General features: G+C 34.9%; 1 protein-coding gene across 5 annotated transcripts in view; it reads left to right on the top strand.

Moving 5' to 3' along the window:
- Nucleotides 1-17716, top strand: part of GALNT13 (polypeptide N-acetylgalactosaminyltransferase 13) — a 458027-nt gene that overhangs the window by 410576 nt on the left and 29735 nt on the right. For all 5 annotated transcript variants that reach the window (XM_031451413.2, XM_010985618.3, XM_064484785.1 and 2 more), the window contains 2 exons: nucleotides 5054-5193; nucleotides 16994-17092. In XM_031451413.2, coding sequence (XP_031307273.1) covers nucleotides 5054-5193; nucleotides 16994-17092 — 239 coding nt within the window. The remainder of the gene's footprint in view (nucleotides 1-5053; nucleotides 5194-16993; nucleotides 17093-17716) is intronic.

The raw sequence follows: 17716 nt of genomic DNA on the forward strand, positions 1-17716 counted from the left end.
GGCATCTGGGCCAATGTTAAGTTGTTGGTTTCCCACGCCATTCGTCTGATATACAACAGACACAACAGAAGTGCACAGGTTCAGAAAATAACTAGCCTCCTCTTCTATTAGGGGATGGTGTGCCCCTTGAGGTCCATATCCACAATAAAACAACAGCAGACGTGGTAGGTAACATTTAGTGAACACTTAACTATGCATTGTGCACTGTTTAAGTGTTTTCACATGTTAACTCATTTAATCATCACAATAACACTTGAGGAAGGTGCTACTAGTATGCTTATTTAATAGAGGAAAGAAAGGAGGCCGTATGAGGTTACATAAATTGCTCAATCTCACACATCTAGTACATTGCAGAGCAGAATTCAATCCCAGGCAGTGTGAACCAGTGTCTAAGTGAACAGTTGTGTTCTTAATCTCTTTTAATCATATCTCCATATATTCAGAATTGTGCTGAGTAAACAGATTAAATGATATAGAAGTCATTTCCTGTTGAAAATACATATACTGTAGGTTTACTATCTGTTAGCCTAAATGAGAATCGAGAATGACTGTGTCTACTTAACATTTCTTCTATTTGAGTTAACACACTGCAGGATATAATCTCAGGTATAGCTTTAGTTTATGAAATGGAACAACTAATTCACACTGGTCTTCCTAGGTCATATTAGGTTTTTTTTTTCCCCCCAAATAACTCACAATCCAAAACATAATTAGATTTCCTTATTGGCTTTGCAGACAAGAAGTCTGACAAAAAACAGACTAGGAAAATGCACTTTAATAAATATTAAAATTGTTAATGATGTTCTTTGTTAATGAGACCAAGTAACACTCTGGAGCCAAATTTTGCATAAACATTTCTTTCTCCCACGCTCTCTCTCTCAACATGTTTAGTAAGTGTAAAGTAGCAACTTTAAGTCATGAAAGCAAATATATAGAGACATATTTCTTATACACACACATATGGGAGAAAGTGAGAGAATGCAATTTGACCTGAGCAACAGCAACATCCCCTGGAAGCTTGTTTGTTATGCAAGCTCTCAGGCTCCACTACAGACCAGCTGAATCAGAATCTGCACTTCACGAAGATTCACTGGTGATATGCCTTTAGTCTGTGCTCTCAGTTAGAGCTGGAAAGGTGGGACGGTGAATGCAGTTACCAAACCACACAAAGTGAAAGTGGGGCAGCGATGGTTGCCCAAAGGAAAGCTGAGTGCTCAGGAAAACGGATGGGTACAAAGCCATGAATTGGAAATGACCCTTGCATGTTTGAAGAAAAGTAAAGTGGGGGGGGGGGGGAGGAGGAGGAAAGAAAAGAAAAGAAAAAAGAGAAAGAAAGAAAGGGAGAAAGAAAGAAAGAAAAGAAAAAGAAAGAAAGAAAGAAAAGAAAAGAAAAGAGAAAGAAAAGAAAAGAAAAGAAAAGAAAAGAAAAGAAAAGAAAAGAAAAGAAAAGAAAAGAAAAGTCAGTGTTGTTATAATGAAATGAATACAGATGATTAATTTAGAGCGATAACCAAGAGTCATTTCATGAAGAATCTTTGATCTTTAGCAATGGTTAGGATCAACTCTTTTTAGCACAATAGAAAATCACTGGAACTTTGGAGCAGAAGACAGACATGATTTTATCTATATTTCAAATATATTGTCTAGGGAGCAGACAGTAGTGAATAAAGGATAGATGGAGGAATGTAAGCTACCAGGGGGACTAGTTAGGAGGCTATGGCAATGCTAGTCTAGGCAAGAGATGAGAGAGGGTGGGACCAGGATGGCAATAGGGATGGTAGAGGGGCTGGGGATATACAGATAGTTCCTGACTCATGATGATTTGACTTACAGGTTTTTTGGGGTTTTTTTGTTTTTCTTTACTTTACCATGGCATGAAAGCAATGTGTATTCAGTAGAAACTAATTCTCAAATTTCAGATTTTAATCTTATTGCAAGCTAGCAACAATGCAGTATGATACTTGAGAGGCTGGGCAGCCCCAATTCTCAGTCAGCCATGCAATCAGGAGGGTGAACAACTGATACACTTACAACAATTCGGTACCCACACAATCATTCCATTTTTCACTTTCAGTACAATATTCAATAAATTACATGAGATATTCAACAGTTTTTTAAATAAAATTGGATTAATGTTAGATGATTTTGCCCAACTATAGGATAATACAAGTTTTTCAGCACATTTAAGTTAGGCTATGGCATTTGGTAGAAGTATTAAATGCATTTTCGAGTTAATGATATTTTCAACTTATGATGGGTTTATCAGGATGTAATGGCATTGTAAGTAGAAAGATCTGCATTGTGAATGTATACTCAACAAGAATTGCTAATGAATTGAACATGTATGTGACATAAAGATGATAAAGAGATAAAGAGGAATATTCCTATGTTTTTGCCCTGAGAAAATGGGTGGCTGTTTGGGCTAGTTACTGAAATGGAGATACTTGAAGATGTATCACATTGAAAACCAAGAGACCTTTTTAGACACGTCAAATTTGAGATGCCTATTAGAGACTCCAGAACAGTTGTTGTGTAAACAATGGGATAAAGTATTTTGGAGAGGTTTGGGTTGGAGGTAAGAGTTTGGGAAACAAGTGAGATGGTATTTTAAGCCATGGAACTGAATAATCTAATTCAGGCTCTACTCAAAATCACTCAATGACACAAGCTAACAAAGGTCTTACCATCCTGTACCTGCACATACAGGGATACAAAGTCTGTAGTAGAGGAGAAGAGAGCAGAAGGGTCTCCTATCAGTCCTTCTACCTTTGAGACTAGAAGTGATATATGTCCCTTTCTTCCACAGTTGATTGGTTGGGACCAGTCAGATGTTCTTGCCTAACTACAGGGTCCTGAGAAATGTGGAGGGATATATGAATGTTTGGTGAGCACTGCTGGGTCTTACATAATATCTTACTGCTAAATAAGAAAATATCTATACAGAGGGGGAAAGCCATGCTCACCAAAATATTAAGATAAGCCCACAGTATTTTTGTGCCTTTCTAATGGTAGTTGAAAATAATTATCTGAAAACTATCTAGGACTAGGACAAAACCCAAGTTGTCATGGCAAGCCTTAGGCTGTATGGTAAGGAGGCGTCAGCTGTCCTCAGTGAGCTATATCATTTTCCACCAACCACCCTTTGACAAATCTGGTGTGAGCAATTAACATTTTCTCTTATCTAATGTAAAATACATGATGAATCTTTAAACTTCCTCCAGTCGGAAAAGCACTCATAAAAGCCTCCTAGGAAAAACTTCTGGAGCCAGGAATACTAAATCTTAACATGACGAAAAAGGGAGGATACTGATATATAAATAAGCTACTTCAATTAAATTTTTCCACCTCAAAAATGAAACCAGAACAGTAAAACTGACTGTTGAACTAAGACCTCTGAAGCTGCAGTGCCTTTTTTTCCCCTGGACCCAACAGCATCTTTTTATAAGATTTTCAAGACCTTCGATTAGATCACTTCAGTTCCTGGAGCACTTAACACAAAGAGAAATTCTTTCAGGGATCTATTTTGTAATTGTTTTCAAGCCTCTTTTGAAGGTTGCACTACAGATTGGACGTTGTGGATAGAATTACTTTGAAAGGAAGTATTTGTCTGCTTACAAAGCCCAAAGATCTTGTTGTTTTCTGTCCAAACACTATCTAGAAAAATCAGTATTTTATTTTAGAAGGAAATGGTTTGGCTGCTTACGCATATCAGAATGCTTTCTAACAACATTAAGGTATTTAATTCTAGGAAGAAGAATTCTGAAAAAAACAGAAGTGAGGTGGTGGTGAAGACTGGCAGGTGATGAGCTTCAAGAGTGTAGTTTCATTTGAATATAGTGACCCAAATAATGGTGTTAGTTACAGACATTTAGATTGTCTAAACAATTGTTTGTTTTTTACAAAATGACTAATTGGCTTTGCTGCTTGGTTGTGATTGAATATACTGAATACTGGGCCTTTTTTTCTTTTTCTGTGCCAAAGTTTGGTTGCTTACTGGTCTTAAAGAAACATGTTAAACAGAGACCTTTTCAAAATAATCTAAGAAATAACTGTAATCTTTTCACAGTTACTTGGTCATTTCAATCAAATGTCATTTTTAATGTTAATAATAATGAGCAATTCATGTCTCCATATCTTTTTACATAAAAATTAGTAACATTATTATTTTTATTTCTCAACTAAAAAGCTCTTTTATGATTATCTTTTCTTTCTTTTTTTTTTAAATGGAGGTACTGGGGCTTGAACCCAGGACCTCGTGCATGCTAAGCTTGCACTCTACCACTGAGCTACGTCTTCTCCACTTTTATGATTTTCAATGGAAATATTCATTTTAAATTCATATATTCTATTATTATATGAAGTATAGTTAAGCAATTTTAATAGACATATGTGAATATATTTCATTTGCTTATGTTAGTTTCTTTAAGCTTATTCATTTACTAACTTATCCAAGGATTTGAGGTGGTTTACACTAACTTTAAACAAACAAACAAAAAAAAAGAAAACAGTTAATGAAGAAAAAATTAGGTCTATGGTACACCTAGAATAAAAATCAAGAAGGAAAAGTTAGAATATATATGTGCCATCCATTGTGAGGATCATATTTATGTAAATTTCTCATGAAATCCACAAGTGGTAAATAAATGACACTAAATGGAAAATGTGAGCATTAACAAAAACAGTGGAGCTATTGAAATTTTTATTAAAGAGAAACAACCACATTATCATATAGCTCAGTTAAGCTTTGATTATGAGATGCTAAATTAATACCAACTTACACTTAGTTGATTAATTACTCAATCTAAGAAGTACAAGTACTTGGTGATAAATATTTGCATTTGAAAGTCATAACCAATAAAAAACTTTTTATATCTATTTAATATACTAATTGGATATCAGTGAGAAAATCAGTGTAGTAGCAGCTGCATATGCAATTTAATCTGATGAAATTACAATTATAGAGAAAAAAACTGATAGCAAAGGAAACAGAATAAAATAGTACTAAAATGAAAATAGCACAAACTAATTTGTGTGTTTCTCTGAACAATTCCAGGTGTTGTCAAAGTGGATTATGGAGATGTGTCAGTCAGAAAAACACTAAGAGAAAATCTGAAGTGTAAGCCCTTTTCTTGGTACCTTGAAAACATCTATCCGGACTCCCAGATCCCAAGACGTTATTACTCACTTGGTGAGGTATGAATTATTTATTATGGTTAAGTTATAAATATATTTTGCAACAGGAGCAATTTCTAAGGAGCTCAATATTTTTTTATGTTGTGAATAAAATGCTTTAAGAGTTTTTAAAAATAGATATTTTAAATGACTTCTCATATATTACAAGGACCAAAAAGGTCTACATCACTAAGATCTGTAAAAAGTAAGAACATAGTTTAGGACTAACTAACTAGTGTTTTCTTTTTTTTTTTTAACAACAGTTCTAAAACTTCTTGGTCATATGGATCTTAACTCAAAATTCATTGTGCACCTCAAATAGCTTTTGTTTATGTGAGCTATAAGTATTAATATTTACTGTGTTGAAACTGAAAACTTCAAAAATCTACTCATTAATTTATTAAAGATAATGTAATAGTTCATTACATGTTAATTTAAGTAATATATCTGAAAAAATAAACCTGTTTTACAAAGCAAAATTAAATAGTAAGAAGACTAGTATCATTTACATTTTTTTTTAAATTTCATTAATGTCTGGGCTAATAGAAGATAGCTGGATTCTTTCATCTGCTTTGATATTCAGTCTATTATAATATCACACACCATGTAGCCAACGGAAGACTCCCTGTACATTCACGAGAAGTAAAGGTGAAAACTGCAAGTAATATCTTAATATTATTATTAAAATTATATTGAGTTTGTGGACAGACTCAGAACCCTTAATCTGTACCATTCTTTTTCAAAATGTCTATTATCTTTAGAGAAGAAAATTTAGCTTCATCATAACTATACAAGCATATGTTCATAATACATATTCAGTTGCTCCAAATAAGAATTATTCCATTATGAATTTTATGTTCCATATCGGTAGTTGGCCACTTAACAGGGATTAGGTTTGAGAATCAAAACTAATTTAATATTGGTTGTAACTGAAGCATCTAAACAGCAAAAACATAATGCATTTGGAAAACAATTATTAATGAAGTTTGTTCTTTGTTAAACTTACCATTTTTATAGGTCATAACAGTAGAATATCTGAAAATTCAGAAATCAGTCTATTACATTTTTGGTTCACTTGCCAAAATATCTATGACTTTACCCATTCTATAACTATAACGTAAACATGACTTATGACTAACTAGAAAATAATTGAAGAAAAAATGCAGTTCAGCCCTAGCTGAATTGTTTTTAGAGGCTGTTTTCCATGCTTTATCAATGCACTATTTGCCAAGTCTCCACTTCCTCATTCACCGTGTAAATATCTCTCTAGAGAATTTTTCAGTTTACATCTACTTAACCTTAATCTGAAGAATGTAGTGCAAAAGTTCACGTGTAATGACACTGAATATACTACTTTCTAGGTGTAACTTTAGTCACTTACTAGTCCTGTGCCTCTGTTTTTCATTTGTTTCTTTGTTTTTGGAGGGGGTGTTGTTGCTGTTTTCAAATATGCAATACTCAACATTCCCAAGTTAGCACTACTGTCATGGGGACTTTATTTATATTCAATACATAAAATATATGAGAGTGTGTTTTAAACTAGAACACTGTTTGCATGCTAATTATTATAATCTAGTTCTTTTGAAGATCCTCAATAAAATATCTTAAACTCTCATTTCTTTAATGAAAAGTTTGTTGGATCAACTGTGAACCTGACTGTACCTTTAGAACAAGGGAGTTTTTCTATTAGTGTAGAAGAGTATTTCTCCCACGGTAGTCAATGGACCCAGCTAATGAGTAAGCACTGGTAACTTTTTTTCTAACAGGAGGTTATGTCCAGGGCCTGTAACAAGACAGATGTGAGTAAAGAGGATTTTTTGGAAATTCTATGGTGACTCCTAAGAAAGACTCAGGACTCTGAAATAGAGAAAAAGAAACCTTCTTACACTGGTTGGGAATGTAAATTGGTGCAGCCACTGTGGAGAACAGTATGGAGGTTCCACAAAAAAACTAAAAATAGACTTACCATATGATCCAGCAGTTCCACTCCTGGGCGTATGTCCAGAGAAAACTATAATTCAAAGAGATACATGAACCCCAATATTCATAGCAGCACTGTTTACAACAGCCAAAACATGGAAGCAATCAAAATGTCCATTGGTAGATGTAGGGATAAACAAGTGATGTGTGTGTGTGTGTGTGTGTGTGTGCAATGGAATATTCCTCAGCTATAAAAAATAATGATAAAATGCCATTTGCAGCAGCATGGATGGACCTAAAGCTTATCATACTGAGTGAAGTAAGTCAGATAAAGACAAATATCATATGATATCACTTGTACGTGGAATCTAAAAAAAGATATAAATGAACTTTTTTGCAAAACAGAAATAGACTCACAGATAGAGAAAACAGATTTATGATTACCAATAGGGAAGGTGGGGGAGGGATAAACTAGGAGTTTAGGATTAACATATACACACCACTATACAAAAAATAGGTAACCAACAAGGACAAGGAACTATACTCAATATTTTGTAATAGCCTATAATGGAAAAGAATCTGAAAAAGAATACACACACACACACACACACACACACACACACACATATATATAAATAACTGAATCACTTTGAGGTACACCTGAAACTAACCAACATTGTAAATCAACTATACTTCTGTAAAACATAAAATAAAATAAAACAAAATATGTCCTATGTGAGGTGTATAGGTATGCTGTTAACTGCTGCTTCAAAAACATAATAAATTAAAAATCTGTGATATATATTAAGTTTTGAATTTTCTGGGATATTAATGTACTGTAGTTTTCCACTTTAAAACCAGCCTTAAAGAGATGCAATCCTGTACCTGTTTCCATGGAAACAGAAGGACAAATTCACCACACTACCTCCCAACTCAATTTTGCATACTTACGTATACATAATTTGACAGACACTTGGTAATGAGTCTGGGATGAACTGTTAATGGACAACAGTCATTTACTTAGATCTTTTTCTTATTTACTATCTGTCATTAACCATCATTTAAAAATAAAAAAACTATCTTTTATTATATATGAATGTACTGTCTCTCAAATAGTTATAGCCTCAGAGTGCATTCAGGTGTCCAAGCTACATCTCAAGAGGACACAATTATTTCTTTGTAGTTCAATTCATATGTACTCCTCACTTCATTTCAAATGAAATTATTAGGATTTAACAATTTACAATCTCCATAAGTTTCCATGTTTATCAAAGCCTAGATATTTAATATTTCAGTGTTTTGGCAAATATAAATATTTTCCTGTCAATTTCTCTCTAAAACTTTCTCAGCTGTATTGAAAGATAGAGGCAAATATGGTATTCAGTTATCGTAATTATCACCAAAGTAATCATCAGTAGATTTATTCATATCAAATAGGTGTATCTTTATTTCTTATGTTTGCATTTTACTCAGGTAATTGAAATATTACTTTACCCAGCCCATGAATTACATGCAATTTCCAATGGGAAGTTAAAAGCTGTGCAATTGCTTTGAACTAAAACCTTTAAGTAGCTTAATGAAGCATGTGCCTTTTAGACTCAGTAAACAGATCATAATGGAATAAGGAAGTAGAGCTTTCTGAAGCATTAAATTCTCTCTTAACTAGCCCTTTAGCTTATGTAGATTTAGCATGCCAGCATCTGATCTTGTAAATAAAAAAGCTAATTCAAGTATAAGATTGAAAAATGTCTTTCTAAAGTAGTAATGTTTCACCCCAAAGTTTTGGCCTATGACAGGCCAGCATTTCAGCAAAAAAAAAAAAAAAAAAAAAAAAATGTTGTAAGCTATGTAGAACACAAGAATATCAGAGGGCAAGAGGAAGGAGAAGAGGATTTCTGGAGCCAAGTGACTTAACTCTTGGGGCTTAAAATTCCCATTTGCATGTTGCTTGGAAGACACTTAAACATTAGGCTCTGCATTTTGTACAGCCTACTTAAGCACTTCCTTTTCCTCTTGTATTCTTTAACCTTATCAACCAGTTAAGGTCCTTGCACACACTGACACTATATTCCTTAAATATTGTTAAAGAGCAAATTTAAGAATAGATATTTATGAGGCTGCGAGGCTGCTAGGCTGCTAGGCTGCAGGGATTAAGATTCAAATCAGTTACTGCTAAATGCAGAGGCTAAAACACTGAGAGATTTACTCGCTCTGTTGGTAACCAGGAGATCTATTTTTAAACTCACCATCTTTTTGACCCTTTAATAGGATCACCAGTAAGAAAGCCTCATTTTATAGGACTTACACAAATGAGGGCATTCTCTCTGCTCATGATTATACTTCCAAAACTCTTTGCAACCTAGTAGCTGATTTTTATCTCAGTGTAAGTAAATATGCACATGTGCAGAAGAATATATTGCTCTTCATCAGATATTAACCTTAAAGAATGTTGGGCTGGGAAATCCACCTATGGACAAAATGAGAGTTTATTACCTGGGAATTTTTTTTTAACTTTACACTGCTGATAGACTAGAGTTAATTCTAATTTTATTATTCAAATCTATATTGCCAAAAACAACTGCAAGAAACTACATTCCAATTAGGCATTTATGAATTCTCCTAGGATTCTTGTTTGTTTTTGTTATCCACTAAAATAAATGAAATTGTTCAGCGGCTTGTGTTCTCTACTATTTCGTTGAAGGAGGTTAAGGCATCACATACTGAGAATTTTTACATCTCACAGTCAAGGCATCCTAAACTCAGGTCTACATAAGCAAAGTCAGCTTGGATTTGTTAATTATATAGATCTTGCAAATCTATATAAAATCATCCTTCTGATTTATTCACAATTTGGTAAAAAGAAAATATACTTAAATACATATTCACTAGAGCAATTATAATATGGAAATATTAACGTTAAACTTTGGAATTCACTGTAAATGTGCCCATTTCCTTCCTTACAAAATAAAGAGAAACCAAATGAGGTTGACATATTTAAAATAACGATAATGAGTAACATAATGTGCATTTGAAGGACAAGCATGTGTTGGAGTAATTAAAGCCAAAAAAAAAAAAAAGCTAGTTGAAGCTTAGACTCTTATTTTAGAAAGAATTTTACATGTAAGTTTTGAAATGCAAAGGTGGGGGTCGGAGTATGTGACTCCTGGTTAGAGTTGGAGTTCCTGCTGTTGCTTGCTGTGACAGTCCAGCAGAGGGAGCAAAAGCTAATGAACAAGCCATATAAAAGGTAAGAACATTACCATTCATAACTGCTGATAAGTAGAAATATTTAGAAAAAGGGTTGCTGATTTCAGACATCAAAACGCAAGTGGGAAAAATACTCTCAAGTTTATGTCATTACAAATTGTCCTCAGTCAGTAAAAGATGATGTGTAAACAAAGAAATCACAAGCAGACAGCAATGTTAAAACTATACTGGCCCAAGGCAACATATTCAAAGCTGTACCATAATGTAAAAAATGAGTCACAAGAATTTTCCAGAACTCAGATCTACCAGTGTGCTCTACTTATGTTGATACAGGTCAGAATCTGTAAGGAGTTTCTAGTGGATGAAGTTCTTCAGTGTTTGTTTGCCTAGATTTTTCTCAGGATTAGTGAATGGCATGGTCAAGTAACTCATGTTGTCAGGTAACATGATACCAGTGACAAAGTCAGGGTCTTTACTGAAATTTCACTTCTTTGCTTCAACAGTGTTCTTTGGGAATATATATTTGCCTGAGTTCCAGGGTGTTCCTAGAAAGTAAGAAATCGCACAAAACCATCCTAAATCTGGTCGTCCTTTGCCTCTCAGAAGATGAGATGCATAGTTTGAACCTTCTGGTATGCCAGTATCTTGTAATGTGCATGAAGATTTGCTTGTTGGAAGATTGTCAGGAGACACTAGGGCCCATTTTTATATCTGAAGAAAATATTATAGATGCCCACAGTGTTGGGCTTATTGACTTGAGAATAAATTGATGTACACCAAGCTGCCTTCTAAGTGTGTGTGGATTTTTAAAACTCTGGGTATCAGAGGACTACTAGCAAAAACCTCTACGACACTGTCTCTGTCCAGATGGTATGTCTCTCTTAATTTTGTAAGATAGGTATTATAACCCTGTTCACTGACAGTCCATCCTCCATCATATTTGTATCTGATGTCATCCTGACAATAGCCAGAAATCGGTTTTTTTTGGACCTCGGCCCAACAACAAACTGGAGAGCACTTTGCTTCTAGTCTCTGGCCGCTTTCATGTTCGCGTGTCTTCACCTCTGTCTGGATGCCCTGTCATTTACCTTTACTTCTGTTCTACTGGACTTAAAAATCCAGGACTCCATTCTGACAAATACTGCCTGTCTGTCTGGATGTCAGGATTAGGCAATTCCCAAACTCATTAAAACAACTTTCAATTACTTATTTGGGCAAACTACTTAACCTCTTTGTATCTTGAGCTTTTCATGAGTAAAATGGAGATAATAGGTTGATTTTATATTAGCAATTACACATAAGTGCTTGGAATGGTTCATGGCACATACAGTACAACACTAGAAAATTATTATTATTATGGTGGTGCTGGCGGTTGTCTTCCCTGCCTCATTCTGACTGCTTTCCTATAAACCAGTGACTCCTGTCTGTGTCTCGCCTCCTAGAACCCATGTCCAGCTGGCCTCATCAGACCTGACTTGCATTCCTATATTGTACCCTCTTCACACCTGCTACATCCTAAGGGACAAATAATATTACATGTCTAGAAACTGCCAAACCACTCTGTAGAAAAGTTAGAACATATCAGAACTAGAGCAGGCTCTTTTTCATGCTGTCCCCAAAATGAGTCTCTTCTGGAATTCTGAAAAAATAATGGCAGCAGTGACACAGTGTTTGAATCTCTTTGAATTCCCCCAATAAAGCAGAGAGAGAGCATCCAGCACAGCAAAACCAAAAACTGACGGACAACATCAGCAATGAAATTAGGTGACAAAGTAGGCTCACCAATCCCAAAATATGGCCTGTCAAATTCATGACCATATGATACTACAATCTTGGCAAGAGAAAAAAGCAAGCAATGGGGTTTCTCGTGGAAATGCAACCAGCTTAACACCTGAATTGCCAACAGATACTCATGAGAAATGATTTCAGGCCAATTTGATAATAGTAACTGAAACTGAGAGAAGTATTTTCATACAATCCAATTTGCTAGTCAGTGAAAAGTCTCCTCTCTAATCTCTGATGGGTCTAAACACTCTGCAGCCTGTGGATTCTTAAAACTTACTAGCTGAAGCTCCTTCTCAGGAGAAACTTCAAGGAATAAAATCCAAATTGAGGAGGTAGGTACAAAGGGACAAAGAAAATGGAAAGTTCAGATAAAACTGGGAGAGGTGAAGAGAGCCAGGAGATCTCAAAAAATAGAAGGCAACTTTTTTCAACTCTTCAAAAAAGTACAGGAAGAGACCTAGACTTGTGAAGTTAGAAATGGTCTTCTGTGTAAACATTTCCTGTCAGAGACAGTTGGAAACATTTATCCTTAAACATCCCCACTGGGTAAAGGAGAAATCAGCTTTGCTATGAAAACCTCCTTAACTTTCCACCAGAGTTTTCAAAATGATTCACAAAATAAATAGGCTCCCAGCAAGCAACTGCTCCATTGTGTTCTCCTGATACAGAGAGTTTCAGCCCTGATTATACATTTGAATTATCGGGGGCACTTTAAATTACATTCTGGTCCTACTCCAGACCATTTGGATCAGAATCTATGAGGGTGAAGCAAAGCAGAAGTGTATTCTAAAAGCTTTTGAGGTATTATTAGGCAGCCCAGGTGGGAACCACTGAAAAAGTTACTTCAAAAAGGAAAAGTACTTGTAATGTCACCATTCGACACCAAGACACTGTATACCATCCTCCAGAATGGTGGTTGCCAAACTTCATACGTTGGAATGACCTGGGAAAATTTAAAAAATGCTTGACAGCCAGATTATCTCGTATACCAATGAAATGGGAATGTGATAAGAATGTCTGTGCATGGTACCAGCCATCAGAGGAGTTTAAAGATGACAAGTGATTCTGCCCTCTCCCCCCAAAAAAATGAAAGAAAGAAATTATCTCCTGATCACATCCTCCCTCTTAAAAGATCAAGAGAATTGGTTTCATGCCAAAAAAAAAAAAAAAAAGGGTAAGGAAAAGAAAAGTATAAGAATAATGACAATAAAGAGTAGAATATCTCTACAAAACAATGAAAGCACACGAAAACTTTATGCTCATAAGACAGAGGAAAATTGTAACCTAATATTTCAAAATGAGCTGAGGCAAATTTTATAATGATAAAATATATAAAAGAACAACATAAATGAAATTTAGAAGACCCTCTGCAACAAGGGACTGAAATGTGGGAAACAATTAGAAATTAAAGAATGAAACATTTCAGAAATGAAGGCTGAACCTGAAAGAACACATGAAGTTAATTACCCCACAAGAAAGAGTTTTAGAGGGGAAAAGGTGGAAATGTTTAAAAATTAAAAAAAAAAGAAATAAAGACAAAACTACTGAAAAGAGAGTGACATTTATAGAAGGTAAGCAAGAAGATTCAAAATAACAGGATTTCCTAATGAGAAAAATTTCAAAGCAATGAAACAAAATTAACATTAACTCAGTATTTGTTCCATTCAATAAGATTCAATTATATATAATACAATATTCTATATTTATGTCTTGAAAATAAAACTGGAACTATATATTAAAATGGAACACCACATAAGTGGAAGAGTGAAACAGAATGCATATTAAGATACATTGTAGTAAATTTGTTGGACTTAGTTTGGCATTCAGGCAAATAAATATCTCTAAGAATAAGGGAAAGAAAACCAGATTATCATCAGACTTTACAAAAGCAATTATTTATGCTGGAAGTGAATAGAGAAACATTTTAAAGACACCCAAGGAAATATAATGTGAGCCAAGGATTTCAGATCCACCAAATTGATTTTCAAGTATAAAGACCACAGATATAATTATTAACATGTATGAACTCAGAATATTGGTCCCAGTAATTGGGAACATCATTCACCCACTTGCTCAGTCCAAAACCTTAGAATGCTTCTTAATGTCTTTTTCTTTTTTCTTTCCTAGCTCATGTCCAATTCAACTGCAAGTACTACTGGCTACCTTAAAAACATCCCAAATTTGACCTCCCCACCTCCATTGTTATCCTGCTCTTCCAAGTAACAGTCATCTCTTGCTGGGGTGACTCAATAGTCCCCTTATTTGCTTCTCTACTCCTAGTCTTGCCTCCTTCTAATCTGGTCTCCATACAGCAGCCAGAATAAATTATTAACATGTCACCCTTATGCTCAAAAACCTATGATTCCTTACATTGGTAAGTTCTGGAGACCTCTCTAATCTGCCCCTTTGCTCACGGCACCCTGGTCACATTGTCAGGCCCATGTTTAACTCAGTTTTCTTAGCTGCAGGGAGCATCCATCTGCTGTTCCTCTTTCTGGAATATTCTTCCATAGGTGGAAATAGGGCTGCACTCTCCCTTCGGTGAGGTATCTTTCCGGGTATCAATTTCTCCCAGTGGCCTTTCCTGGCCCCCAGCAGTATCCCTTCTGTCAGTTTCTCAACCCTTCCTGTGCTTTGTATTTCTTCCTAGGACTTCCTGATATTTTGACATATTACAAATGTATTTGTTTATTGCACGCCTCCCTTCTACAATGAAAGCTCACGATGGCTATGTTTACTTTTTCACATCTGCGTCCTCAACACCTCAAATGGTGCTTGGCATGAAGTATATGTTCTCTCAATAATGTTTGTTGAGTGAATAGATGGATGAATTCATAAGAGATATCACGGGCCAAAAAACCAAAGTATACCTATTATATAAAATAGATCAATAATAGGTTGTTACTGGGGAAAATATTTTGGAAGCATTCTTAAATTTTGTGCTTAATTTGTCAAAGAGGAGGATAATACACATTTACCTTATGTCCCTTCAAAATGCTACTATAAGAGTTTTACTGGACTGAATATTGCTTTAAATCTTATGTTGTCCATTAAAGGGGGGGAAACCTTATAAATGATTCAGCCTGTAACTCCTGTAACTTTTAACTAGTATCTATTCAAGTACCATGCACCTTTAAGTCAGACTGCATAGTTTACATCTAAAGGTGAATTAATCATTTTGTGAGACAGTTAACTCCTCTATGTATTAGAGTATTACACTATTTTACGCTTTTTTAGGATGAGAAATAATAATAACAACAAATAATTTATTGTTTTTCAAGAAGTCTACCTTTTATAAAAAGCTAACAAGAAAAGTCTGGTGTAAGGGATTTTTAAATAATTCAACTGATATGTTATATATTGGTCAGACAATGCGAAACATAGGCAGACTAATTTACTACATCATGTATCAATTTTTACCTTCTTCAATCCAGTCCAGCTACAGTTCCTAAAAAATCTTTAGCCTATAGATTCAGTCTACTCCAAAGCCTGAACCAACCTAAATCAGACTGAGAGTCCATTTCAGCCCTAAACCCACCAGTATGGGACTCAGGCATGATTTTGCCTCCTGTGCTTGTAACCTTCCCCACTAATATTCACAGTGTATTCTGTCCTTTCTATGGGTTGCTGCTCAGATTTCTTGACGAAAGGGTCTATAATCCTGCTCTAAATCTCAAGCCATTGGCACAGGGCTTGACCACTCTACTTAGCTCTGTGCAACCGTTACCAAGTGTGAATTCCAATCCCCACTATTCTCAGTTGCTAACTGGAGCCTTACTGCAGATCACACCACTTTTCCCAACTCTAGGAACAACACTGCCTGACCATGGGGTTCTGCACCGTACAGAAAAGTGAACTATATAAACGTAATCCAGCCTCTATAGAAGTTTCTAATCATATTCCTTTGTCAATAGGGAGAAACATGTTCCTAAAGCATACATCACTAAATGGATATACACAAGTAATGTGTGAGCGAACAGCAAAGTATGTGTATCTGAGTAAGAGTCAGAGATAAGAACCTTTTGGAAGCAGAGTAGACAAGTGTAAGAAATACTACTTGGGGTTGAGACTAAGGAAAAAATCTAAAACATTCCACCTATTAGAAGGATTTTTCTTTTTTGCATTTACTTGGGCTTGATTTAGTAATTTTGGCATCTTTAAACTCAATAAATGGCTTTTGTGATTACATTTGGCTCAAATATGTATTAACATTATGTTAATTATGGGACTAATGCAGTGTTTGAATATAAACTATGAATCTTATGTTTGTAGTTGGCAATTTAATCTTGATTTTGAGGCATTTTTCATGTGAAATTACCACGTAGCCTTGTAATAGCTTTTCTTAGGGTGAACGGCTTTCCATGAAGTTTGGCACTGGGAATAGAAAAAGATGCATGCGTATATTTTAGTTAAAGAAATAAACCATGTAATTAATCTTTATTAATGTATAGAATGGAGCATCTAGTAATGAACCAACTTAAAAAACATAAATTTGAATATGTAACTGATTTGTTTCTATTCTTTTGCATATGGCACTAGGACTTATAAACACACTATGGTTATTTGAGTGGAATTTGGAAATTGTCTTCATTTTAAAGGGATTCGGGGAAGAATTTCCAATTTGCAGTATTAGATGTTTTCTTCTCTTAGCAGGGAGTGCTGTAAACAAGGAGTGCCTCTTGACTGGTTGCTGCTGACGATGCCAGCGCTATTCAAGTCTACATGATTAGGAGTTTAGAAACTTGTACCGATCTCAGAATGGGCATAGAAAAATAAAAATAAATATTTACAGCAATGTGTTCTCCTTGGAGGAATTTCCCTACAACCCTGTATTACTTTGTTATCAGTATGCAATTTGAAAATATCAGAAAGATTTTCTGACTTGTATCTTTGTGTGTATTTCCTTTAGATAAGAAACGTTGAAACCAACCAATGTTTAGACAACATGGGCCGTAAGGAAAATGAAAAAGTGGGTATATTCAACTGTCATGGTATGGGAGGAAATCAGGTAAATGCTCCTTTTTTTTTAACAGCTTCATATTTTGGGGGAAAAATATTAGTGTGAAAACTATCCAGGCTCACTGCCAATAACAATATGTCTTAGTATAGTGAATTAATGGGCATTCTAATCAAGAATTAATTTGCCTATTTTATTATCCCGAGTATCTTAAGAAGGCACCACAGAATTTAATAAAAAAAGGCAACATCTTCAATGAGCCAATAGTGAATGAGGACAGTGAAATATTTTAGACACATCTCATGTTACCATGTCTAAGAAAATGAGGACTACGTTTTATTCTGTCATTAACTAAATCATATAAAATAATCACTCCACAATTATGATGTTTTCACAATGGTGATTATCCTAAACTTCTTTTGAAAATGTTTATGTATTTCATGTTTTCTATGAGTTTGGTTGGTTTAATAACATTTTGAAGTGCAGAGATAACACGTCTGTTACATCTGCCTTGGCTATATGAAGACGCCCTTTGGACCAGCTAAAAATGTAGTATTTTAAACACGACTTATACTTGACTAAAGTCTAGAACACCTTTTTTGTGTGTAACAGTCCAATTAATTATCAGAAACGTATCAGAGTATAACAAGGATTCTTGTGCTAGCAGTAAGCATC

Source organism: Camelus dromedarius, chromosome 4, assembly GCF_036321535.1.
Source record: "Camelus dromedarius isolate mCamDro1 chromosome 4, mCamDro1.pat, whole genome shotgun sequence".
NCBI lineage: Eukaryota > Metazoa > Chordata > Mammalia > Artiodactyla > Camelidae > Camelus > Camelus dromedarius.